Source organism: Hyla sarda, chromosome 3 (assembly GCF_029499605.1).
Source record: "Hyla sarda isolate aHylSar1 chromosome 3, aHylSar1.hap1, whole genome shotgun sequence".
Lineage (NCBI taxonomy): Eukaryota > Metazoa > Chordata > Amphibia > Anura > Hylidae > Hyla > Hyla sarda.
Window position 1 is genome coordinate 189432589 of NC_079191.1, and position 27449 is coordinate 189460037.

The following is a 27449-nucleotide window of genomic DNA, read 5'->3' on the forward strand; positions in this document are numbered from 1 at the left end:
TTATCACAAGAATGATACCTATAAAAAGTACAGCTTTGTCTTACAAAAAATAAGCACTCACACAATTGTGTTGGACAAAAAATTACAGCTGAGACTGTGAACATGGAAGCACAGAAAAGAGAAAAAAAGGATTTTGTTGTGAAAAGGGTAAAAAATAAATTAAAAAAAATGCTATAGAAATTGACATAATTGTACTGACCCACAGATAACAATTTTTTTACTTCACAGTGAATGCCATACATTTTTTAATTTTCACAATATTTTGGAGTTTTTCACAAAAATGCCACATGTATCAACAAAAATTTACCACTAAAATAAAGTACAATATGTCACAAAAAGCTATTTCAGAATTGCTTTGTTCAAAGAAAAGCATGTCACTTATTACCACTTAAAGAGACACATGCCAGATTTAAAAAATGGGGCTTCATTAATAAATGGGAACTCAGATACATGAAATCTTATCCTCTTCCGCAGGGTAGGAGATAAGTTTCTGATCGTGGCGGGGGGTTGGTGGGGGTCGATGACTGCTTGGACCCCCTATGATCTTCTTCCCTGTGCCCGGCTTTTCTCATGCATAAAGCGACCTCCGCTCCCTGCCAGAGTAATGTCGACCACTGCACACAGGCGCTGTATCTCTGGCTCTCCTATAAAGAGGCATGGAGGGGGCGTGTCGACCACTGCACACAGGCGCTGTATCTCTGGCTCTCCCATAAAGAGGCATGGAGGGCGCGTGTCGACCACTGCACACAGGCGCTGTATCTCTGGCTCTCCCATAAAGAGGCATGGAGGGGGCGTGTCGACCACTGCACACAGGCGCTGTATCTCTGGCTCTCCCATAAAGAGGCATGGAGGGCGCGTGTCGACCACTGCACACAGGCGCTGTATCTCTGGCTCTCCCATAAAGAGGCATTGAGGGGGCGTGTCGACCATGGCCGCTTTGAGCGAGAGAAGAGCCGTTTTGAAAACAAAGCTTCAGAACCCCAGGGTTTCGGGCAGGAGATTGCGGTGGGTCCCCGCGGACGGACCCCACAATCTGACACTAATCCCCTATCCTGTGAATAGAGTTTAAGATGTAATGTATCGGTGTTCCCCATTTAAGGTAAAAAAAAATTGTGTTTTTCATGGAATTAGCATTACTGTTCCTTGAAAAAACTGTCGTCCATAAAGTTGTTTTTGTTAAGTTGTGACAATCTCTCAATGACAACCTTCTTCCGCTACAAATATAATCACAGATGTGATGTAATGTTACTTGTAAAGTGGCTTGAAAGGTCAGTGTGTGGATATGTTTTGATTTGTGGATCTTGAAGCATTAATTTGCCTTGTAAAATTGGAACAGCACCAATACCACAGGACACAGAGCCCAAAGGAATTTCTATTCCCATGACAAATTCTTTATTTAATGGCCTGCTGGTATTTATCGACTATACCGAATGTGCAGATAGGGTTTAAAACATCATTAGTATTCAGAGTCCTTACATTTTGTAGTTTCGCCATATGTTTCTAAGACCATATTTGACTGGCAGCAAAGACAGATTACTATAAACGCAACCCATTAAGTACACAGTTCTACTGGACTGACAATTTCAAGTGGTGTTCAGTGAATTTTAAAAAGCCTCTGATTGTAAACTTCATTTTCTCAGCTGTATTAAAAAAAAGATTGTCCATAGCAGGCTTTCAAAAACATCCACTTTCAGATCCTTGACATGTAAAAATTGCTTATAAGTTGTCATTTATTGTAGTTAACCAGTAACCATTAACTAGTCACTCCCTTCACCATACTGAATACATGTGAAATGTTATACTGTGGAATAAAATTGAATAAAGCGCCATTCCTATAGACTCCTGTCATACCCTCGTATTACCATGGCTGGATGAGAGCATTCACGACTGATAAACTAGGGTCATGGGGGCCCAAGGCTTTTTATACTTATGGGGGTTAAGACTAACGTGTCTGGTCTGACTCCTCAGAAAGAGCTACTGTAGCACAAATGATTGGAAAAGGTTAAAGCGCAACCGTGACCAAGAATTTGCTTGTGAAGCTGCTCACACAGTGGACTAGGGCTTCACAAGCATATTCTAGGCATAACTCTTATAAGTAAATTAGACTGTTTTATACTTTGCAAAAAGAAAACCGCTTAATAATCCCTCCTTGAGTCAGGCAAACAGTCGGAAAGGCGGAGCCCCGGGGTATGCTCTGCTCCGGAGCCACACCATCGGTCTCTGCTTATGATGTGCAATTGAATGACAGCCAGTGCGCACAGCAGAACTACACAGGTTTCTTACATGCAGGCAAGCTCTGTGTGTCAATCAACTGTGTGACGTAGCCAGAAAGAGGTGGTGTGGTCCTGGATCAGAGCGGATGCCGGCTTTGCCTCTCCGACTGTTGGCCTGACTCCCAGAGAATTCTAAAGCGGTTTTCTGTAAGTATAAAACGGCCTTATTTATTTATAATGGTATGCCTAGAATATGCTTGTGAAGCCCCAATGCACTGTGGGTGCAGCTTCAAAAGCATATTGTTGGTAACAGTTGTGCTTTAATGTTGACCTGATGGAAATATGTCAGAATGCAAGGTGCATCCTACCACGGTAGACGTTAGAAGGAGCATATGGGCCAATTGGTTAATTGCCTAGGTCTCTTCTCCCTTAAAGGGGTACTCCGGTGGAAAACTTTTTTTTTTTTTTAATCAACTGGTGCCAGAAAAGTTAAGCAGATTTGTTAATTACTTCTATTAAAAAAAAAAATCTTTATCCTTCCTGTACTAATTAGCTGCTGAATACTACAGAGGAAATTATTTTCTTTTTGGAACACAGAGCTCTCTGCTGGCATCATGACCACAGTGCTCTCTGCTGACATCTCTGTCCATTTTAGGAACTGTCCAGCATATGTTTTCTATGGGGATTTTCTCCTACTCTGGACCTTTCTTAAAATGGGCAGAGATGTCGGCGCAGAGCTCTGTGTTCCAAAAACAATAGAATTTCCTCAGTAGTATCCAGCAGCTAAGATTTTTTTAATAGAAGTAATTTACAAATCTGTTTAACTTTCTGGCACCAGTTGATTAAAAAAATGTTTTCCCACCGGAGTAGCCCTTTAATGAACCCCTCTGATTCAGTATTGGTGTTTTAGATCTGTATAGTATTCCATATTGATGCTCATGTACTTACACACTGAGCAATAGAAATGGTCTTTGACACAGGACAAATACTCTTGGAATAATTTAAAGAAGTTTTTGAGGGAAAATAGATTGATGGCTTAGGGCACCCAAATGAATCAATGTACGGAACTGGGAGTTTCGACTCTGTATACTATGTAGTTGTTGTTCCAGGTTACTGTAGCTCAGCTCCCATTGAAGTAAATGTCCATACTATACAGTGATCCCTCAACATGTACGCTATTAATTGGTTCCAGGAGGACCATTGTATGATGAAACAATCATATGTATGTATATGAGTACATATATCTATTGAAAACTGGTAATTGGTTCTGGGGCTCCAGTCCTGCAGGAACGCATGGGAATGAAGCTCCTGCACTTTTTTTTTATTTTACATTAGGAACACTGTTGCTATTAGCAAGAGTCCTGCAGGACTAGTCCTTGAGTGTAAATTTTGTGTGTGTAGGTCCATATGATTAAAATGATCCCCAACTTATATAGGTTTGGTTTTGTTTTACTTCTGTTAAAAAAAATTATAACTGTTTGCACGAAAATTATGTTAAAAAATGTCCTTCTGGCCCCTATTACTTTTAATTTTTCTGTTTGAGATGTGTGAGGGCTTGTTTTTTGCGCCGTGGTCTGTAGTTTTTTCGGTAACATTTCTGTTTTGGTGGGACTTTTTGATCGCTTTTTATAATGTATATGCCATTGACCTTGTGGCTTAGTTAACGTTTTATTTTTATAGTTCAGACCTTTTCGCACATGGCGATACCGCATATGTTTATTATGTTTACATATTTTTATGAGATTTGGGAAAACGGGGTAATTTAAACTTTTAATAAGGAAGGGGTTAATGTGTTTTTTTTTGTTTTTTTTACTGCTTTCTTAAAATGTATTTATTTTTGTTACACTTTATTAGTTACCTTCGGGGACTTTTAGGAGGAATCATTAGATTCCTCATCCTCATGCTGATCAATGTAGTTCAATAGAACCACATTGATCTGTGTGCTCTGCACTCTTCTATTGGTTTATCACTCTCAGAGCTGAGCTGCAAGGAATGCAGAGGTAAGCCCCTCCGGCTGCCTCACGATCAGGCTGTGGGGAGGGGAACCAACCTTGCTGGACCACCAGGTAGTGTTTTAAGGTCCCTTTAGAAACCGCTGTCTGCTTTGACAGCAGCAATCTAAATGGGTGATTAGCAGGCATCGGCGATCAAATCGACGGCCCTCAGTGCAAGCCCTCAGGAGCCCACACCATACACTGGTAGCTGTCTCCTTAGATGGCAACTGGTTAAACTGCTATCCGGTGGCTGCTGAATCAGTCAGTGCTGCCAGATAACCCTTTTAGCGATGGCCCCGACACACAGCTGCATCGTATGTTGATGCGGCCTTCAACATACGATGGGCTCTGAGAGGCCATCGTATGTTGGGACCATCGTATGTTGGGACCATCGTATGTTGGGACCATCGTATGTTGGGACCATCGTATGTTGGGACCATTGTATGTTGGGACCATCGTATGTTGGGACCATCGTATGTTGGGACCATCGTATGTTGGGACCATCGTATGTTGGTGTGGACCACTGTACTGTTTGTTTTCTGAATGTATAGTTTCATGAGATGCACGTCATTGGTGTGACCTGTGGTGGCCTAATGGAAGAGCCGTCTCTGCTGGCCATATTATAACTTGTATGTGGTGGTGTTTTTTGTTTTTCTATATAAAGTGAGGGATCTTACAGGATTGTTTTCTACTTTCTCTCTGTCTCTCTGCACACAGGCATGTTCTCAGCCACTGCCCCCTCGCTTCTTCCACCTCCCCCTCCATAGACTTATATTGCTTGAGCAGACCAGGACAAAACTGATTTTCTTAGAGGAAAACTAGGGGTAACGGAGCGAAAGAGATAACAGAACCATTTTTGTCTAATAAGACATAATACAAAGTTTCTCATATTAACTTTTACTATTGATCTATGCAAAGTTTGTAGGAATGTGCTTTAAGTATTGAGACTTACAAAAACTATAAGCAAATGTTTCTTCTATTTTAATAAAATCATTCAAATTGATACTGTTGTTAAACTCCTTTTGTTTATTTTTCAGCCTTTCGAACCTTATGTCTTTAGAATTGAGAGAAAATTTGCTGACCTATTTACCAGAGTAAGTTAAGGCTGTTGTTTCCAGTAACATTAATATGAACTTGCTGAAAAGAAACAATTTTAACCATTTTCTTTGTAGGTTAAAATCTAACAATGAACAATTATTTTGGCCATCAAATGACAACCATTAGCTTCTAAAAGAAAGTCGGATACATTTAAAATAATTATCCAATAGTTGTGAGCACTTGACAGTCTATGGGGCTGAATGTTCCACAGTCAAATATGACTTTTCCTGCAGCTATCTACTAGAGATGAGCGAACTTACAGTAAATGTGATTCATCACGAACTTCTCGGCTCGGCAGTTGATGACTTATCCTGCATAAATTAGTTCAGCTTTCAGGTGCTCCGGTGGGCTGGAAAAGGTGGATACAGTCCTAGGAAAGAGTCTCCTAGGACTGTATCCAACTTTTCCAGCCCACGGGAGCACCTGAAAGCTGAACTCATTTATGCATGAAAAGTCATCAACTGCCGAGCCGAGAAGTTCGTGACGAATCGAATTTACTGTAAGTTCGCTCATCTCTACTATTTACCCCATAAGGACAGACACGCACTGTAAATATGGCTCCGCAGTGAGTAACTCTGCGCACAGTGCCCTTATATTTACGGCATGGCTATGAAATGAGCAGAGGCAGCGCTCAATACATAGCATGTGAGCTCCAGCTGCTATCAGACCCCCCCCCCCCCCCCACAGTGCAATCATGGGTTTCTGATGAATCAAGATGGCCGTCTGTGGATAACACAAATTCATACAATGTTACAAAAAAAAATTTAAGAACTTTAATCAACATATTTGATTTCACGTGTGTGGAAATGTCCAATCTGTAAAAATATTATGTTAATTATCCCTTACGGTGAACGTAAAAAAGTCCAAAGTTGCTGATATTCAGTCACATCACATCTCATAAAAAAAAGTAATCAAAAAGTCATATACGCAAAAGTGATATTGGTAAAAACTACAGATTATGGCGCAAAAATTAGCCCTCCTACATCCCCAGAGAATGTTATAGGCGATCAGAATAGGGCAATTTTAAACATACTAATTTGGTTTAAAAAGTTTAGTTTTTTTAAAAGTACTACAGTAATAGACAAGCATGTAAGATGAGTATAAATTGAATCATATTGACCCACAGAATAAAGAAAACATGTCGGTTTTACTGTAAAGTTCACTGCATAACCCCCCCCCCCCCCGCCCCAAATTAAAAAAATTGTGGTTTTCTTTTTTCATAAATATTTGTTGCGCTGTACATTTTAGGGTAAAATCAAGGTTGTTATAACAAAGTTCAATTGGTTGCGCAAAAAAAAAAAAAAATCCCTCATATGGGTCTGTAGATGGGAAAATGAGTTATGCCTCTTAGAAGGCGAGGCGGAAAAAAGGAAAACGCCAAAATGAAAATTTGAAAAATGTATCCTTTAAGGTCAAAATAGGCTGTGTCCTTTTTAAAGTGTTAAACATGTATTGCCAGAACTACTGTACTGTTCAAAATATGGAATTAAATTTGTATTGCTGCAATGGTGTACGTATTGATCGTTTGATGATTGGTCGATCACTAGCTTCTGTCTATATGTGTATGGCCAGCTTTTATGACATTGAAAAATCAAGCTATCGACATTTCTTTCTAAAACTTATTTCTGTAGCACATATTCTAATAAAGACATTAGCTATGGCAAGACATGTTATTAGGGCAGATAGTGTTTGAATAGTAATGGGGAATACAATGCATTAAACAATTTGTGAAGTCACACCAAAGAGATTGACTGACTGGAGAAGCGCTCCTGTTCATTACAATTATATCACCCCCTACTGGGAATCACATTGTCATGTTCATGCCGTGCCCCGTTTAAGTGCTATTTAGTCATTTACTTTGAGCAACTTAAATAATGAGAATATCGAATTGCACGCTTTCTGAAACATAAATATATTAGATGTAATTGAGTTAGTATTTGAGGATTGACGTCCCGCAGAGTATGCATAGTACTGGATGAAGTGAACATTGCCAGTCTAATAATTTAAGACACCTTAAATGACAGTCTCTGATTGAGTGTGTATTACCATATAAATAAAAGTAGTAGACATGCCATTTAATATGCTTGGCATCTTGCACCCTATAATTGTTCCTTTCCTGTCTCCATAAATGAGTTTATTATGAAAAGCTCTAAGATAGCAGAACATAAGTAACACCTTTGTAACTGAGACATCAAATCATTTGAAAGCAGCTCTACATCCAGCAGTAATTAACCTGGATACATGCGGGAAAGCATTACTGGTAATATTTTGGAGTTGATAAAAAGAGAGTCTATGTAGAACCTTTCACACAAGGAAGTTTGTATTCTCCGATAATACAAGCTATGCTTTATTTTTGCCACCAAGTAGCTCAGCATTCTAATTTGGACTGACCTTCTGTTCTTTTTGTATTGGCAGGTCTCTTTCACAGCTTCATAGACTTGAAGAGCTGGATTTGGGAAACAATGAAATCTATAACTTGGTGAGGGATTTCTGTGCAGAATATATAGTGTGAGATATTTAGCCAAAATTAAAGGGTTGCTCCTATTTATGGCATATTTACTAAATATGCTACTGGCAATCTTAAAGGAAAACAGTCATCCTGTTCACCCACACTATAACCCAGTGTTATTGGGTTAACAGGAGACTGATGAGGGGTTAAATAGGTACCTTTTGTCTCAGAGATATGTCCCACCAAAGATCCTCTTCTATCTTCTCTGAATTGCCCGCTGGAGGCGGGCCCACAGGGTCAATTTGAATAATTGCCGCTGGTCAATTGAGCACTCAGTCATAGCATGCGCTCTCGTGACCAGTGACTCCAAGTCACTAGGACGTGGAGTCACAGACAATGAATATTCAAATTGATCTTGCTTGCCTGCCTCCAGCGCGCAGTTCAGAGAAGATGGAAAAGGATCTTTGGTGGGACATATCTCCAGAAAAAAGGTACGTATTTAAGTCAGTGGCCCTCATCGGTCTCCTGTTCATCCACACTATAACCCAGTGTATTAGGTTTAGTGTGGGTGAACAGGATGACTGTCTTCCTTTTAAGACTTTTAGAATTGTATGCATATATTAAAATGTTTCACTGTAAGCACTCTACAAAGTTATTAATAAACTTTGAGCATACTTATTTTTGAGACTGTCCAAGTTTTTACAATTCACCTCATAGCCAATGAAAAATAAGCCTCCCTGCAGTATTTGTGTAGCTCCTCTACTAAACATCTTATTAAAGAAAATGAAAACATCTTATGGTGTGGTCATTGTTAACTAGTTGACTGCCAGTCCGTACTTTCTGTCTGGCCTATTGGTTATAATTGTTTAGCCACTATATCCACAAGAAAGGAAATCAGATCGCACTCACCATGAATCTTCAGTGAATCATCGGCTTCAATGGAGCTTCTTTCAGATATTCAACAGAGATACAATACAGCTCCAATGCTGGGAGGTCGCATAGGCCAGAAGAAGCTTCACATGACTCAAAACAGGCTTGTTTTCTCAGCATCCCCCTGGCATCCGAGCTTTATTGTATCTCTGTTAAACATCTGAAAGAAGCTCCAATAAAGCCTATGGTTCACAGAAGATTTATGGTGAGTGTAATTTTGATTTTCTTTCTAGTGGATATAGTGAACATTCATGCTTTCTTAGTGTTGGTATGCACCGCCAATGTTTTAATACAGCCAGACAGGTTACTTTTCTTATCTATTCCCTTATTTGCATCCATAGGAGCTAAGCATATTAATTTTCATTACATATGTCATCAGACAGGAATGGCCTAAATGTTCACTGTGGTTTCAGACAGCTTTCCCCAATTTGGTAGCCTGTGTGATTCATACCATATTTGTAATTTGCTTAATTTTCCAAAAATGACTCCATTCCCCATAAACCAAAGAGCTTAAGTTTTGGCCACTAGATGTCTAACTTTGCTTTAGAACTTCTAATAGAGAGGGAAGTTGCCTAACAGGCAGTGAAAGGCAAAGAGAACATGTATGTGAGATGTATCCCTGCCTTGCTGTGATGCTGTTGGCTGTATGCTTTTTTGCTCTAATAGCACCTTTAAAACCTATGCATCAATTTCCCTTACAAGTAAGGGAAAGGAAGTCCAGGTTTGAATACTGTTGGCAAACAACCCAGCTCTGATCCTGCCCCCGAAATAGAAAGAATGCAAAATATCATGTACCATGGAGGGGACTCTCAGGGGTTACATTTTAGCAGTAAAAGCACTAGAATAATCTAATCACTACTCAAAAGGATTAATGTAACAAAGCCATGCATGTTTTAGATTCCTTAAATGTATAGGTACACTTTAGCGTAATTCCAATGTATTTATGACAAATGACTAGCGTGCAGCATCGTGCACAATGATTTTTCTAAATTATCTTTTGAATTCTGCACCTAAATACATCAACATATACATGTTGTTTCCTTTTTATAGAAATCATTGCTTATAAAATCATGGCTTTGTCCAAGCTAAAGCACAGGCATAGACAAAGTCCAGTAAGTGACGGTGGGCTAGCACTTCTCTGTCTGATAGACAGGATAGAGCACAGAGGAGAGCTATCAGACACGAGAGAGCACAGAGTAGTGCTGTCAGACGAGAGAGCACAGAGTAGTGCTGTCAGACGAGAGAGCACAGAGGAGTGCTGTCAGACGAGAGAGCACAGAGGAGTGCTGTCAGACGAGAGAGCACAGAGGAGTGCTGTCAGACGAGAGAGCACAGAGGAGTGCTGTCAGACGAGAGAGCACAGAGGAGTGCTGTCAGACGAGAGAGCACAGAGGAGTGCTGTCAGACGAGAGAGCACAGAGGAGTGCTGTCAGACGAGAGAGCACAGAGGAGTGCTGTCAGACGAGAGAGCACAGAGGAGTGCTGTCAGACGAGAGAGCACAGAGGAGTGCTGTCAGACGAGAGAGCACAGAGGAGTGCTATCAGACAGGAGAGAGCACAGAGGAGTGCTATCAGACAGGAGAGAGCACAGAGGAGTGCTATCAGACAGGAGAGAGCACAGAGGAGTGCTATCAGACAGGAGAGAGCACAGAGGAGTGCTATTAGACAGGAGAGAGCACAGAGGAGTGCTATTAGACAGGAGAGAGCACAGAGGAGTGCTATTAGACAGGAGAGAGCACAGAGGAGTCCTATCAGACATGAGAGAGCACAGAGGAGTCCTATCAGACATGAGAGCACAGAGGAGTCCTATCAGACAGGAGAGAGAGCACAGAGGAATGCTATCAGACAGATGAGAGCACAGAGGAGTGCTATCAGACAGGAGAAAGCACAGAGGAGTGCTATCAGACAGGAGAGAGCACAGAGGAGTTCTAGCCCACCCTCACTTACTGGACTTTGTCCATGCCTGTGCTTCAGCTTTGACAAAGCCATGATTTTAGAAGTCATGATTTCTATAAAAGGAAATATAATTTTCTTATGAAGTATATTAGAAAGGTTAATGCTTTGCTAAGATGTACAACATATAAAACGTTTTTTTAATCTGACAGTGCCCATTTAAGGGGTTAATCATATAATACAATATACTTTTCCCACAGTATGATGTGGGTGAAGACAATTCTTTAGTCACAATATCGAGGACACAATATTGTGTCATGTGGTTTCTTATTGTTTCTTCCAGTTCTTTTGCAATGTCAACATCATAGGCTTTTGATTATCAATTGCTACATTTCTTGAGTCATGAAGGAGGGGGTGTTGTCACTACAGCTTGGCTCTGGGCACACCCGGGCTCATATAATATAATATAATATTTATTTTCAACTTTATGGTACGAATTAAGATTTAATTACTGTTCTATTGAAGAGAAATACAGGAGTATCTTCTGTGTGTTTTTATATATACATGATAATTCATCAGGTGTGTGTAGAATTTCCAGATATATAGGTAAATACAGGCGTGTGTTAGTTTCAATGATATCTGGCTTATAGGCTGTGTGCAAATTACACAGACCTGTAGTAGATGGTAATCTGTTGTATTATTTATATATATAAATATAATATATATATTTATGTGCCAGAAGGTCGGAATTTCTGGTGGTCTGGGATATTCTTCTGTTAATGTCATTACTCGTTTGCTATTCTGTCTATAGATATATAAACTAAATGTGTCAAAGCGTTACTTTGTAGCAAATCCACTTTATAATCTTTTCAAATACATAATCCATACCGATACCACAAAGTAGTAATATTGTAACACTTCACACATTCACAAACAAAGGTTAACAATTCTGTTTGGGATTGCAGCCAGAATCCATTGGATCATTACAAAGACTTAAGGACCTCTGGTTGGATGGAAATCAACTGGCAGAATTGCCTCTGGTATGTTTCTATTTTTATTGGATGCTGTAATGCAAAGAATGTTGTATTGTAAGATTTGAAGCTCTGCCTGTTGCCCAATACAGTACTTGTGTAAATATGAGATTTATTACAAGTTGTACTGAAAAGCTATCCATACTTATGTCTGTTACTGAGGGAAAATACCTTATCTCATGAATTTAGCAGGAGTTTGGTATATGTACAAACAGCTCTTCAGATGTGTTGGTGTACATTAATTATTTAAAGTTGTACTTTGGCACTAAACTTTTTGGACAGTCCTGCCCAGGCTGCTGGCATACAACAAAAAAATGTTGCCTCCCACCACTCCCCAGGTACTTAAGGTATAGCTGCTGCCGGCCTCCACTGTGATCCTCTTCCTAGTGTCAAAGGTGGATGCGTCAGACTGCAGCTCAGCTAATCATTGGCCGCAGAGATGTCATGCCTTGGCCAGTGATTTGCCAAACAGCAGTATGATGTATGAGGCCTCTGCACCAGAAAGACCGATGCTGAGGGTCAATGCGTCATATTGCCGCTCAGCCAAGGTGGTATACCGCTTAAGCCATTGATTAGCTGAACTGCAATCTGATGCGTAAACCCCTGGCACTAAAAAGAGCATCGCAGCAGAGGCCAAGAGCAGTGATAACAGAGGTGGCTGGAGGTTGGTTGAGGTTTTTTATTTTAAATGCTGGCAACTTGGACAGGATTGCGCAAAAATGTTTAGGGCCATAGTAACCCTTCAGGTGCTCAAAGTTACTGGCCACTTGCCTACAGAACCAGTATCCCCAACTCAACATTTAATTGCCAGAGAAGAGAAGATCAATATGTTCTTTAGGAAAACTGGACCAAACTTAATTCTGCAAATCAAATTATGAAATGTGAACATAAGCAGGTGGTGGTGGGAGTCCTCTCTTTTTCTAAGGCTATGTTCACACAGCTGTTGTCCCCCATCCCAATTTTAATCCATCACCTGCTCCTAAACGGATTATACTACTAACGGATGCAAACTGATGCAAAAGGATGGCATTTAGTGGCATCCTTTTGCATCCATTTTTCATCTGTTAGTCTGAAAAGTCAGCTGCCTACAGACTCCCGCAGCCAGGACTACTACTACTACTTCCATCATGGAACTTACTTGTTTCCATGATGGGAGGTAGTTCCCCGGCTGCGAGAATCTGACGTCGGCTGGGGAGGCTACATTAGTGTTTGTACTACTACCTCCATCATAGAACAGAATCTGTTAGACGTTGGGGGTAGTAGTACAGGGCTGAGGGATTGATCGCACCGGGTCTCACTTTTGAGACCCGATGCGATCAGAAGTTATTAAACAGGGGAGTAGGTGGCATGCTCCATTCTTCTTCGATGTACAGTGTACTACCGAGGAGCCATTCAGGCCTCCTGGCGGGGTTTTTAAACTTATAGTGTGCATAATGACCATATAATTATATTCCCATGACTTTTGTATAATCCTTTTATTCTCCCCATGTATATATATTATAAATGATTCTCCAGCTGCCTGATCATCTTCTAGCGCTATCACAGGACACAGCAGGGACATTCCCACTGCTCATCTCTGTTGGGGACATGTCGGGAAACGACGGCGGTGATAACAGCACACAGGGCAAGTGAATGAATGAAGCAGCGCAGGTCCCTCCACTCCGGGCTGCTCATCTCTGTCAGGTACGGAGAGGAGCAGCGGGAATGGACTGACCTGTCCCTGCTAGAAGATGACCGCGCAGCAGGAATCATTTATAATACAATATATACATGGGGGAATATGATTATATAGTCATTATGCACAATATAATTTTGAAAACACTGCCGAGAGCCCTTAATGGCCCCTCGGGGCCGGCCATTCAGGGCTCCCAGCGGGGAATTTAAAATGAACGTAAAAGTACACTGTACATTGCAGGCGAGCGGAGCATGCCATCCGCTCCGCCGGCTTAATAACTTCTGATTGCTGAATACCTCAGCCCCTGTACTACAACCCCCAACATGGAACAGACTCTGTTTCATGATGAGGTTAGTAGTACAAACACTAATGTAGCCTCCACAGCCACCAGCAGATGGGGGAACTACTGCTCCCATCATGGAAACAAGTCTTTTCTGGGAGTAGTAGTAGTCCCTCAGCTCTGCAGGAGTCTGCTGATGTCACCTCTTCTGAGCATGCTCAGAAGTAATAACTGTTCAAAAACTTATATTATAAACCGGGTGCAAACAGATAACATTAAAGGCTCATCCGTTTGCCATAGACTTTAGTGTTAAATTTATAATATCCATTTCTATTCCATTTTTTTGACTGAGGGAAAAGACTGTGCATGCAGTATTTTTTTCTCCAGTCAAAAATAATAGAACAGGGTCATAAAGGATTGTAAAAAAAATCCCATTGACATCTATGGGATTATTTTACAGCCGTTTGCAACCTGTTTGAAAAATTATTAAACAGATTGATAACTGGCATTTATTAACGGCTGCAGACGGCCATGTGAACGAGCCCTAACTCAGATGCAGTGGCTACTATTAACAATTGCTTAATGCTTGTAGGAAAATGATCCTTCACGGCGCTCCTTTGTTGTAAGTGGTCATAAACCGATGCGGATAAGGGTTAAAATAAAAATGAAGGACTTTATTCTTAACAGCGCTACGGACTATGCATTTCAGGGGGCTTGCTCCCCCCTTTCCTCAGGTCCAACCTGAGGAGGGGGGGGGGGGGGGTAAGCCCCCTGAAACGCGTAGTCTGTAGCGCTGTTAAGAATAAACAGCGCTACGGACTATGCGTTTCAGGGGGCTTACTCCCCCCCCCCCCCCCCTCCTCAGGTTGGAATTGAGGAAAGGGGGGAGCAAGCCCCCTGAAATGCGTAGTCCGTAGCGCTGTTAAGATTAAAGTCCTTCATTTTTATTTTAACCCTTGTCCGCATCGGTTTATGACCACTTACAACAAAGGAGCGCCGTGAAGGATCATTTTCCTACAAGCATTCAGCAACTCTTATACGAAGACCATCCACGGGATCCCCAAGACGGGCTGATCCAGGCTGCACCTTTACTCCAGACTCCACGCTGCTGGGTCCTAAGGCGATCACAGGTGTTGTGCTCTTAGCATAACACCGGAAGGTGAGCGTACCATTTCTTCTGACTTTTTATACTAAAGTAAAGGAATAACGGCACATAGGTTTGCGCTCTCTGTCTCTTTCCTTTTTTTACATATCTGAATTTACTACTATTAACAGTGGCAGCTATGGGGGAGGTTAAATTGCCTTGTATCCTTGACCCCACCTGCTTTGGGAAGATGTCAGCTGTTTAACATACCTGAAACTTTCTACATATGTTGCAGACTCCTTTTGAGCCTTCTGAGCCTGACCCGTCTGTCTAAACACAGCCTATTAACCTCTTGGGGACGAAGGGCATACAGGTACGCCCTTGCTCCCTGGTACTTAAGGACCAAGGGCGTACCTGAACGTCCGTAGGAATTTTGGTCGCTGCGGCGGGTGGGTACCGGACCGGGATGCCTTCTGAAATCATTCAGCAGGCATCCCGTGCAAACTTTCACCCCAAACACCGCCCCATGTCGGTGATCGCCACAAATCGCCGATCAATTCAGATCGGCGACTTGCAGCAATTCCGGGCTGATCGGGTCTCTGATGACCCAATAGCCTGGAAAAGGATAGGGGCGAGGTGGCAGGGGGGCCACCTCCTCCTATCCCCTGCGATTGGCCGATCAGGACTGATCGGCGATTTGCAGGGCGGGGGTGAAAGTTAATTTCCTCTGCTCTACCCACCCTTGATGTCGGGGCAGAGTGGGGGAAGATGGCAGTGAGGTGCGGGGACCGGCGGCAGTTACCTCCGTTCACGCGGGGTCCAGGGATCGGCAGCAGGCAAGTGGTGCGGCGGTGGTGTCAGTAGCTGCAGTGAAGATCGCCGTGAAGTGATCTTCACTGCAGCTTCTAGGAGCTTCAAAACTACAACTCCCAGCATGCCCAGACAGCCTTTGGCTGTCTGGGCATGCTGGGAGTTGTAGTTTTGCAACATCTGGAGGGCCACGGTTTGGAGACCACTGCAGTGGTCTCCAAACTGTCCTTCCAGATGTTACAAAACTACAACTCTCAGCATGCCCAGACAGTCCAGGCATGCTGGGAGTTGTAGTTCTGTAGCATCTGGTCCCTCAGATGTTGCAGAACTACAACTTCCAGCATGCCTGGACAGTCTCAGCATGCTGGGAGTTGTAATTTTGCAACATCTGGAAGGACACAGTTTGGAGACCACTACATAGCGCTCCAGATGTCAATTCAAAGCATGCAGAGACTATCAGGCATGCTGGGAGTTGTAGTTCAGCAACATCTGGCCCTTCAGATGTTGCCGAATGACAACTCCCAGCATGCCTGGGCAGTCTGGGCATGCTTGGAGTTGAAGTTTTGCAACCTCTGGAGGGCTACAGTTTGGAGACCATTACACAGTGGTCTCCAAACTGTTCTCCTCCAGTTGTTGCATAACTACAACTCCCAACATGTCCTTCGGCTGTCTTGGCATTCTGGGAGTTGTTGTATTGCAACAGCTGGAGCCACACTGGTTGGGAATCATTCTTTTTCCTAACTCAGTATTTCCCAACCCATGTGTCTCCTGCTGTTGCATAACTATAACTCCCAGCATGCACTGACAGACCATGCATGCTGGGAGTTGTAGTTTTGCAACAGCTGGAGGCACACGGGTTTGGGAAACACTGAGTTAGGAAACAGACAGTGGTGCAGAAACACTGCGGTTGTCTGTTACCTAGCTCAGTGTTTCCCAATCCCAACCAGTGCCTCTAGCTGTTGCGCAACTACAACTCCCAGCAGGCACGGTCATTCAGTGCATGTCAGTGCATGCTGGGAGTTGTAGTTTTGCCAGAGTACATTCACACAGGCGGGGGTTTACAGCAAGTTTCCCGCATAAAGTTTGAAATGTGGCAAACATTTCCCACTGTAGCGGGAAACACACTGTAAACCCCCGCCCATGTGAATGTACCCTAAAAACACTACACTATACTGACACATAATAAAGAGTAAAACACTACATATGCACTTCACCCTTAAACTGTGACATCCCCCCCCCCCCCCCCCCACAATAATTAAAAAAAAAAGTACGTCAGCCTCCAGGTAATGCAAAATAACAATTCCCAGTATTGACGGACAGCCATAGACTGTCTAGGCATGTTGGGAGTTTTGCAACAGCTGGAGGCACCCTGTTTGGGGAAAGCTGGCGTACAGTATTTTTGGTGGAGGAGGCAAGTGTAACGCTTGCATCCGGGTACACCCCTATGAAAATCTCTAATTTAGCCCTCAAGCGCGCATGGCGCTCTCTCACTTTGGAGCCCTGTTGTATTTCAAGGAAATAGTTTAGGGCCACATATGAGGTATTTCTGCACTCGGGAGAAATTACCCCTTATGAAAAGGTAAAGTTGGGGTCTACACCAACATGTTAGTGCAAAAAAAAAAAGTTTAACTAACATACTGGTGTTGCCCCATACTTTTCATTTTCATAAAAGGTAATAGGAAAAAAAAAGACCCCCAAAATTTGTAACACACTTACTCCCAAGTCCAGAAATACCCCGTATGTGGATGTAAAATGCTCTGCGGATGCACAACAAGGCTCAGGAGTGAGAGAACACTATGTACATTTGAGGCCTAAACTGGTGGTTTGCACAGGGGTGGCTGCTGGTTACAGTGGTTCTGACATAAATGCAAAAAAAATAAACACCCACATGTGACCCCATTTCGGAAACTACCCCCCTCACGTAACAAGGGGTACAGTGAGCATTTACACCTCACAGGTGTCTGACAGATTTTTGGAACAGTGGTCCATGAAAATGAAAAATGTAATTTTTCACTTGCACAGCCCACTGTTACAAAGATCTGTCAAACGCCAGTGGGGTGTAAATGCTCGCTGCACCCTTTGTTACGTTCCTTGAGGGGGTGTAGTTTACCAAATAGTATGCCATGTGGGATGTTTTTTGCTTTTCTGGCACCATAGGGGCTTCCTAAATGTGACATGACCCCCAAAAACCATTTCAGCAAAATTCGCTTTCCAAAAGCCCAATGTTGCTCCTTCCCTTCTGAGCCCTCTAGTGCACCCGCAGAGCACTTTACATCCACATATGAGATATTTCTTTTCTCGAGAGAAATGGGGTTTCAAATTTTGGGGGACATTTTCACATATTACCCATTGTGAAAATGAAAAATTTGGGGTAACGTCAGAATTTTAGTGAAAAAAATAAAAATTTTCATTTTCACGTCCAACTTCATTGAAGATTTGCCAAACACCTGTGGGGTGTTAAGGCTCACTGTACCACTTGTTACGTTTCTTAAAGGGTGTAGATTCCCATATAGTATGCCATGTGGGGTGTTTTTTGCTGTTCTGGCACCATAGGGGCTTCCTAAATGTGACATGCCCCCCAAAAACCATTTCAGCAAAATTCGCTCTTTAAAATCCCATTGTCACTCCTTCATTTCTGAGCCCTCTAGTGCACCCACAAAGCACTTTACATACACATGACGTATTTCCTTACTCGAGATAAATCAAGTTACACATTTTTGGGGGCTTTTTCACCTTTTACCCCTTGTAAAAATAAAAAATATGGGTCTACAAGAACATGTTTGTGTAAAAAATGCATGAATGTCATTTTGAGGGGTGCAGTTTCTATAATGGTGTCACTTATGGGGTATTTCTCACAGAAAGGCCCCTCAAATCCACTTCAAACTTAACTGGTCCCTGAAAAATTCATATTTGAAATTTTCGTGAACATTTTGAAAATTGCTGCTATAGTTTGAAGCCCTCTAATGTCTTCAAAAAGTAAAAACATGTCAACTGTATGATGTCAACATAAAGTAGACATATTGTATATGTGAATCAATATATCACTTATTTGGAATATCCATTTTCCTTACAAGCAAAGAGTTTCAAAGTTAGAAAAATGCTACATTTTCTAAATTTTTGTGAAATTTCGGGATTTTTCACCAAAAAAGGATGCAAATAACGATGAAAATTTACCACTATGTTAAAGTAGAATATGTCATGAAAAAACAGTCTCTGAATCAGAATGAAAGGTAAAAGCCTCCCAGAGTTATTATTACTTAAAGTGACAGTGGTCAGATTTGCAAAAAAACGGCTGCGTCCTTAAGGTGAAAATGAGCTGCGTCCTCGAGGAGTTAAACAATATGGCCGTGTGTAGGGACACGCCTCGAACTGGTGACACCCATTTCTCAATTTGTTCCAGAATTCTTATAACATGGGGATTGCAAGTCTTTATTAAAACAGACAAGTCAGGCTAGCCGACAGATCCTCTCTATATTTGATTTAGATAGAATACTGGAGAAGTGTGCCTAGACTAATAACTGGCAACAGTATGAGGCTTTTCTCCACTCAGTCTAGTACTGGTTGTGAAGTGTCTGTGTTTCTACACAAGAGTCTCAGTGTAATTGGGATATACTGACACCCTTAAGACAACTAATATTGTTAGCTCTGAGGTCCCCAGGACTGCTCCATCATTTGCTTATATTGATTTATGTAAAATAAGGCATTAAGCATCTTTACTATTTTCTACATAGAGGTACCAACTGAATAGATAGGAAAGACCCAAAGGAAAAGCATTATTGCTGACAGTGAGCTGCTATACAGGAGTCCTTGGTGAATATTCCCAGGCATGGCTGCTGTAACTGTGTAGCTCATTATGTGAGGAGGCCATATCATGTCTAACCAGTTGATAGATCTTTCTTTTACAAAATTTCTCACGTTTAGCTTTATTTTCAATGTGCACTAACCTTCCTTTAAATGTCTAAATTTAAAGGAAGTTTTTTGTTCACAATGTTTTCAAAATTATTTTCTAGTTTATGGAATACTAGCAGAGTCCCCGGTATGGCGCCGTCTTCTTACCTAAACCTTGTGGGAGAGAAAAAGCAACAATAACGCTCTTGTCCACACATCCTGTCCTCACACCCCAACCTCACACATGGCAGAGCTGTGATAAAGAGATTGTAGGCAGAAATTAGAAGAGGGTGTGGTTTGTAGGAGGGGTATGGTTTACAAGCCAGACTATCACATTCACCTGAGCTATGATGAAGTTATTCTGGTTTTAGGACCTATGATGTGAGTATATTGGGTGAAAATGGTGTTTTCAGCCTTGAGTTGAAACATAAAAGGCTGAAAATAGAAATGAACATGGCTTGTGGAAGGGGCATGACTTACAAACTAGAACCTTAGGCTTGGTTCACACTGCAAAATTACTGAGTGGATTTCCATTTTAAAATTCCGCTTGGAAATTTCGGTGCACAGTACACACTACGGAATTTTAGTGGCGGATATCTGCCGCTGAAATTCCGCTGCCAAAAGAATTGTCTTGTCCATTCTATAGGCGGAATGCACTCCACAGACATTGCCATCTATGGTGATGGCATTGTGTGCCAACTGATTCAGTCTGCAACAATTTGTTGTTCACTCAGAAGCCCTGGACAGAATGTTTTTGTACGGAGCTTCGCAAGTGTGAACCCAGCCTTAGGCTGGGTTCACACCACGTTTTTCAAATACGGTTACCGTATACGGTTTTCCACTAAAAAACGTATGGCAAAAACCGTATGCAACCGTATACAACCGTATGACTCCAAATTAAAACGTATACGTTTTTTCCCCATACGGTTCTATCCGTTTGCATCAGTTTTTGCCAACGGTTTTGCAATTTTGTTGGAATTAGTTTTCCAGCAATTTAATAAAGTTACTATTGTTCTATTGAAATTCCAATCTGCGCATGTGTCAACTCCAAAAACGGATTAGAAAAACCATGTGCAACCGTATTCTGAAATTCTGTGTACGGTTCTCATAGACAACAATGTTAAAAGAACCGCATACGGTTCGCATACGGTTTTCCAACCGGAGGCAAAAACGTGGTCAACAGCGTTTTTGCCTACGGTTGAAAAATCGGCAAAACGGATGCAACCGTACACAACATTTGCATACGGTTTCGGATACGGTCGTATACGTTTTTTTGCGGAAAACCGTATACGGTTACCGTATTTGAAAAACGTGGTGTGAACCCAGCCTAACACTCACCAGGAGATGCAGAGTGGCGCTTTTGCAGTAAGGTACCAGAACTATATTTTTAGTTGACATGTAAGTTACTTGTACCAAGTTTTATCAAAATATTTCCAGTGAAAGTGATGCTTGAACATACACACACATTAGGGGTAACTAATCATTGGTTTTGCCCTGTTTTGTGGCGTTGATTGTTCACCTACACCGCCCTTACCCCTATTGTACGCAAAGTGTGTGACTGGCCAAATACCATTTCATATTTAGGGAGACCCAAGGCCACCTTTGGCTAGTCATTGATTCTTCCAAGTATATATCATTCAGAGCATGTGGCTAGTCATGTACACATCAGACAACTCCAACATTTTATATTGCACAAAAGAAGCTAAAACTGCATTACCCAATGGCAGTATTATTGCTATTATTTAAGTCCAAGGTATTCTACATCCCTATAAGCGTAGTAAAAATATTGGCTTAAATAGTTGAATCAGGCTTTGCAGAAAAACAAGCAGGTACCCTGATATTCTATACTTTTCCCCATTAATTTTTTATTATTCCTCTGCTATTTTTCATGAAAATGTATAAATAAATATGACAGTTGGGCAGCACCATTCCACTTGTCAGTAGGATGTCTTTTTACACTGTCTAACACTATCAGCAGTATTTGGACAGTACATTTGGGAATGGGAATGCCTGTCAGTTTACTAATCTATTTCCAAGGGTGGTATAGAGGAGTAGGGTTCTTTGTGTTTCTGCCATTTCAAAAACATTTTGACATGTCTTAGGCCCCTTTCACACTGCAAGTATGTCAAATACATTTTTTTTTTGCGGTTTGGCTTCCGTAATTGTGATGGGTCATAACAGCCAACAAGTGGTCCCGATGGACCCCATTATAATCAATGGGGTCTGTTGGGCGCCATTATTTTCAGAAAGAGCAGCCAGAGAAAAAGACTGTGCAAGCGCTAATTTTTCTCCAGCTATTCTCGATCCTAAAATAATGGGCTTCACACTGCTAGAGACAACAGGCAGTGTGAATGTAGCCTTAGACATGTCAAAAGTTTATAACAGCGAGGGTCCATGTTTTAAGACCCACAATGATTGCTACACCAGCGAGATTAAGCTTAAATGGCTACTGTCATTAAAGGGGTACTCCGGTAAAAAACTATTTTCTTTTAAATCAACTAGTGCCAGAAAGTTTAAACAGATTTGTAAATTACTTCTATTTAAAAAATCTTAATCCTTCCAGTACTTATCAGCTGCTGTATGCTCCACAGGAAGTTGTATTTCTTTCTGAAATTCTTTTCAGTCTGACCACAGTGCTCTCTGCTGACACCTCTGTCCATTTCAGGAACTCTCCAGAGTACAAACAAATCCCCATAGCAAACCTCTCCTGCTCTGGACAGAGGTGTAAGCAGAGAGCACTGTGTTCAGACAGAAAAGAAACTTCCTCTGTAGCATACAGCAGCTGTTAAGTACTGGAAGGATTAAGATTTTTAAATAAAAGTAAATTACAAATCTGTTTAGCTTTGTGGCATACGTTGATTTAAAAAAAAAAATTCCAGCTGTGTACCCCTTTAAAACAAAACAAAAAAAAGCTGCATCCAGATGTCTCCCTACTTGTCCAGAGCACATTTCCCCCTATCTCTTGCACAGACTTTGGACTCCTGCTGGCCTGGCAGAAGTCCAAAATCAGGAAATGCAGTCTGGAGTGCTGAGGAGGGGGGGGGGGGCTGCCTTAGTCAATCATAGCTCATCTCACACTGAACTGCTCTGTGCTGAACAGAGCAATATCAAGGTAGAAAACTAACAACAAATAATAAAAAAATAAAGGCAGTGGGTGGTTTATCATGAAGGGGGCAGTGAACTGGGAGGATTATAAAATGTAACAAGATCATGACGGGTACTCTTTAACGCTGTTTCTCCCCACGGCCTCTGTGCTCACTGAAGACTGAAGCCTGTCCCCAGCATTATGGGGAAAGGAGACAGAGAAAGAGCTCAGCTGAGAGCTGCTCACCACAGGTTTCAAAAATCTGTAGGGATCTCAGCACCTTGCCCCTCGCTGGTGAAAACTTTTGATATGTCAGCTTTCTGAAATAGCAGTTAAACTTAAAGAACGTTTATTTTCTGGGGAATGCAAGTATTTGCTAAAACAGACATTTCAGGAGAGGGGAAAACCTGTTAATGATTAAATGGGCATTGTCATTAGCAAAAAGTTTTTATATGACGTGAAAAATGCTCTATACGTTTTACCACTAGGGGTCTCTCATCTGTCCAGGATTTTGTCTTGTCCCTGCATATATTGCCTGTGTGTCTTAGCTAGCAGCTATCCTCAGACAAAATACAGGAAGTGTGACTGGACAAGCAGGCCTCTGTGCAGGCTTCATCTTGTCTTATTACACTACTCTGTAAGCCATAGGGCATGTCACAGAGTATCAGTACACAGAGCAGCCAGTAGTCATCTCATGTGGGAACTTCCTCACTCTTCATAGCTGTGAGGGCAAAAAATAAATATCCCTCCTCCTCAGTAATTTACATACAGTGTGCGCAGCATAAACAAGGGAAATAGGAGCCATAAAAGGGTGAAAACCAGGATATAAAGGGGTAATCCAGGAAAAAATGTTTTTTATATATATAAACTGGCTCCAGAAAGTTAAAGGGGTGCACCAGTGGAAAACTTTTTATTTTTATTTTTTTTAAATGAACTGATGCCAGAAAGTTAAACAGGTTTGTAAATTACTTCTATAAAAAATTATCTTTACCCTTCCAGTACTTCTTAGCAGCTGTATGCTACAGAGGAAATTCTTATCTTTTTTTAATAAATTTTATGTCTTGTCTCTGCTGACACCTCTGTCCATGTCAGGAACTGTCCAGAGCAGCATAGGTTTGCTATGGGGATTTTCTCCTGCTCTGGACAGTTCCTGATACGGCCATCAGGTGTCAGCAGAGAGCCCTGTGGACAGAAAAGAAATTCAAAAGGAAAGAATTTCCTCTGTAGCATACAGCTGCTAAAAAGTACTGGAAGGGTAAAGGTTTTTTTTAATAGAAGTAATGTACAAATCTGTTTAACTTTCTGGCATCAGTTCATTTAAAAAAAAATAAAAATAAAAAGTTTTCCACTGGTGCACCCCTTTAACTTTCTGGAGCCAGTTTATATATAAAAATTTTTTTTTCCTGGATTACCCCTTTATATCCTGGTTTTCACCCTTTTATGGCTCCTATTTCCCTTGTTTATGCTGCGCACACTGTATGTAAATTACTGAGGAAGAGGGATATTTATTTTTTGCCCTCACAGCTATGAAGAGTGAGGAAGTTCCCACATGAGATGACTACTGGCTGCTTTCTGGCACCAGTTGATTTAAAAAAAAAAAAAAAAAGTTTTCTTCCAGAGTACCCTTTTAAGCAGATTTGTAAGTAACTTCTATTAAAAAATCTTAATCCTTCCAGTAGTTATCAGCTGCTGAAGTTGAGTTATTTTCTGTCTGACAACAGTGCTCTCAGCTGACACCTCTGTCTGTCTCGGGAACTGTCCAGAGCAGAAGTGGTTTCCTAGGGGGATTTGCTCCGAATCTGGACAGTTCCTGAGACAGACAGAGATGTCAGCAGAGAGTACTGTTCTCAGACAGAAAAGAACAACTCAACTTCAGCAGCTGATAACTACTGGAAGAATTAATATTTTTCAATAAAAGTAATTTACAAATCTGTTTAACTTTCGTGAGCCAGATGATATAATTTTTTTTTTTTTTGGGGGGGCTTCCGTTTCTACGCAGTGCATATTTCGGTAAAAATTACACCTCATCATTATTCTGTAGGTCCATACGGTTAAAATGATACCCTACTTATATAGGTTTGATTTTGTCGCACTTCTGAAAAAAATCATAACTACATGCAGGAAAATTTATACGTTTAAAAATGTCATCTTCTGACCCCTATAACTTTTTTATTTTCCCACGTACAGGGCGGTATGAGGACTCATTTTTTGCGCCATGATCTGAAGTTTTTATCGGTATGATTTTTGTTTTGATCGGACTTTTTGATCACTTTTTATTCATTTTTTAATGGTATAAAAAGTGACCAAAATACGCTTTTTTGGACTTTGGAATTTTTTTGCGCGTACGCCATTGACCGTGCGGTTTAATTAATGATATATTTTTATAGTTCGGACATTTACGCACGCGGCGATACCACATATGTTTATTTATTTATTTTTTACACTGTTTTATTTTTTTTTATGGGAAAAGGGGGGTGATTCAAACTTTTATTAGGGAAGGAGTTAAATGACCTTTATTAATCTCAGGCACGGAGCAGTCATTCGTCGATCGGACACCGAGGAGGCAGGTAAGGGCCCTCCCGGTCAGCTGTTCAGGACGCCGCAATTTCACCGCGGCGCTCCCGAACAGCCCGACTGAGCAGCCGGGTCACTTTCGCTTTAGAAGCGGCGGTCAGCTTTGACCGCCGCTTCTAAATTGTTAATACCGCACATCGCCGCGATCGGCGATGTGTGGTATTAGCCGCGGGTCCCGGCCGTTGATGAGCGCCGGGACCGACGCGATATGATGCGGGATCGCGGCGCGATCCCGCTTCATATCGCGGGAGCCGGCGCAGGATGTAAATATACGTCCTGCGTCGTTAAGGACCAAGGACGTACGCGTACGTCTGTCGGAATTTCGGTCCCTGACGTGCACCGGGCGGGGACCTCGGACCAGGGTGACTGCTGATATCCGCGCAAATGCCCAGGGGGTTCATCAGGTGAATTCACACCTGCGATTTGCGCTGATTCCGGGTCATACGGGTCTATGGTGACCCATAAAATAAGGGGGATCGGGGTTGTACAAGACACCCACGATAACCCTGAATGGATAAGAGTGAGGTGGCAGGGGTGCCACCCCTCCTGTCCCTGCTATTGGTCGTCTATAAGCGATGACCAATAGCAGATCGGGGGTGGGTGGGTTAACTTTCAGTTTCCCTGTTCTGCCCACCCACAATAGATGGGGCAGAACGGGTAAACGGAAGGGGACCGGCGCTGAAGTCCACTTAACGCAGCAGAGGTGACGATCAGCGACTGGGATCGGTGGCAGCAGAGGGCAGCAATGCGGCTCCCTGGCCGGTGAGTTGCCTAGCAACATCTGGAGGGCTACAGTTTGAGACCACTATACAGTGGTCTCTAAACTGTAGCCCTCCAGACGTTGCAAAACTGCAACTCCCAGCATGCCCACACAGCTGTTTGCTGTCTGGGCATGCTGGGATTTGTAGTTTTGCAACATCTGGAGGGCCACAGTTTGGAGATCACTGTACAGTGGTCTCTAAACTGTAGCCCTCCAGATGTTGCAAATCCCAGCATGCCCAACAGCCCACCTTTTTTACAACAGCTGGAGGCACACTGGTTGGAAAATACTGAGTTATGTAACAGAACCTAACTGAAGGTTTTCCAACCAGTGTGCCTCCAGCTGTTGCAAAAGTACAACTCCCAGCATGCACGGTCTGTCAGTACATGCTGAGAGTTGTAGCTTTGCAACAGCTGGAGGTTTGTCACCCCCATGTGAATGTACAGGGTACATTCACACAGGCAGGTTTACAGTAAGTTTCCTGCTTCAAGTTTGAGCTGCGGCAAATTTTTCACTGCAGCGCAAACTCCTATCGAGAAACTCACCGTAAACACCCGTCAGTGCGAATGTACCCTAAAAACACTACACTACTCTACACTAACACATAATAAAGGGTAAAACACTACAAATACACCCCCTTACACTGTCGTCGCCCCCCCCCCCCAATAAAAATGAAAAACGTATTGTACGGCAGTGTTTCCAAAACTGAGCCTCCAGCTGTTGCAAAACCACTCCCAGCATTACCGGACAGCCATTGACTGTCCAGGCATGCTGGGAGTTTAGCAACAGCTGGAGGCAGCCTGTTAGGGGTATTCTATGTCAGTGATTCCCAATGTCCACCCCTATGCAATCCTTAATTTAGTCCTCAAATGCGCATGGCGCTCTCTCACTTCGGAGCCCTGTCTTATTTCAAGTAAACAGTTTAGGGCCACATATGGGGTATTTCCGTACTCAGGAGCAATTGCACTACAAATTTTGGGGGTCTTTTTCTCCTTTTACCCCTTATGAAAAGGAAAAGTTGGGGACTACACCAGCCTGTTAGTGTAAAATTTTTCTTTTTTTTTTTACACTAACACGCTGGTGTTGCCTCATACTTCTTATTTTCACAAGCGGTAAAAGGAAAAAAAAGACCCCCAAAATTTGTAACGCAATTTCTCCTGAGTACGGAAATACCCTATTTGTGAGCGTAAAATGCTCTGCGGGCGCACAACAAGGCTCAGGAGTGAAAGCGCACTATGTACATTTGAGGCCTAAATTGGTGATAAATACCGACATGTGACCCCATTTTGGAAGGGGTATAGTGAGCCTTAACACCCCACAGATGTTTGACAAATTTTCGTTAAAGTTGGATGTGAAAATAAAAAAAACATTTCACTAAAATTCTGGTGTTACCCTACATTTTTTTCATTTCCACAAGGGAATATAGGAAAAAAGCCCCCCAAAATTTGTAAACCCATTTCTTCTGAGTAAGAACACACCTCATATGTGGATGTAAAGTGCGGGCGAACTACAATGCTCAGAAGAGAAGGAGCATCATTGGATTTTGAAGAGAAATTTTGTCCGGAATTGAAGGCCACGTGTGTTTACAAAGCCCCCATAGTGCCAGAACAATGGACCCCCCCCCCCCCCCCACAAGTGACCCCATTTTGGAAACTACACCCCTCACGGAATGTAATAAGGGATGC

At 42.1% G+C, this 27449-nt stretch overlaps 1 protein-coding gene across 2 annotated transcripts in view; it reads left to right on the forward strand.

Moving 5' to 3' along the window:
* The window catches only part of LRRC1 (leucine rich repeat containing 1), a 254328-nt gene that overhangs the window by 170330 nt on the left and 56549 nt on the right, over nucleotides 1-27449 (forward strand). For both annotated transcript variants that reach the window (XM_056565745.1, XM_056565744.1), the window contains exons 5-7: nucleotides 5245-5301; nucleotides 7721-7784; nucleotides 11543-11617. In XM_056565745.1, coding sequence (XP_056421720.1) covers nucleotides 5245-5301; nucleotides 7721-7784; nucleotides 11543-11617 — 196 coding nt within the window. The remainder of the gene's footprint in view (nucleotides 1-5244; nucleotides 5302-7720; nucleotides 7785-11542; nucleotides 11618-27449) is intronic.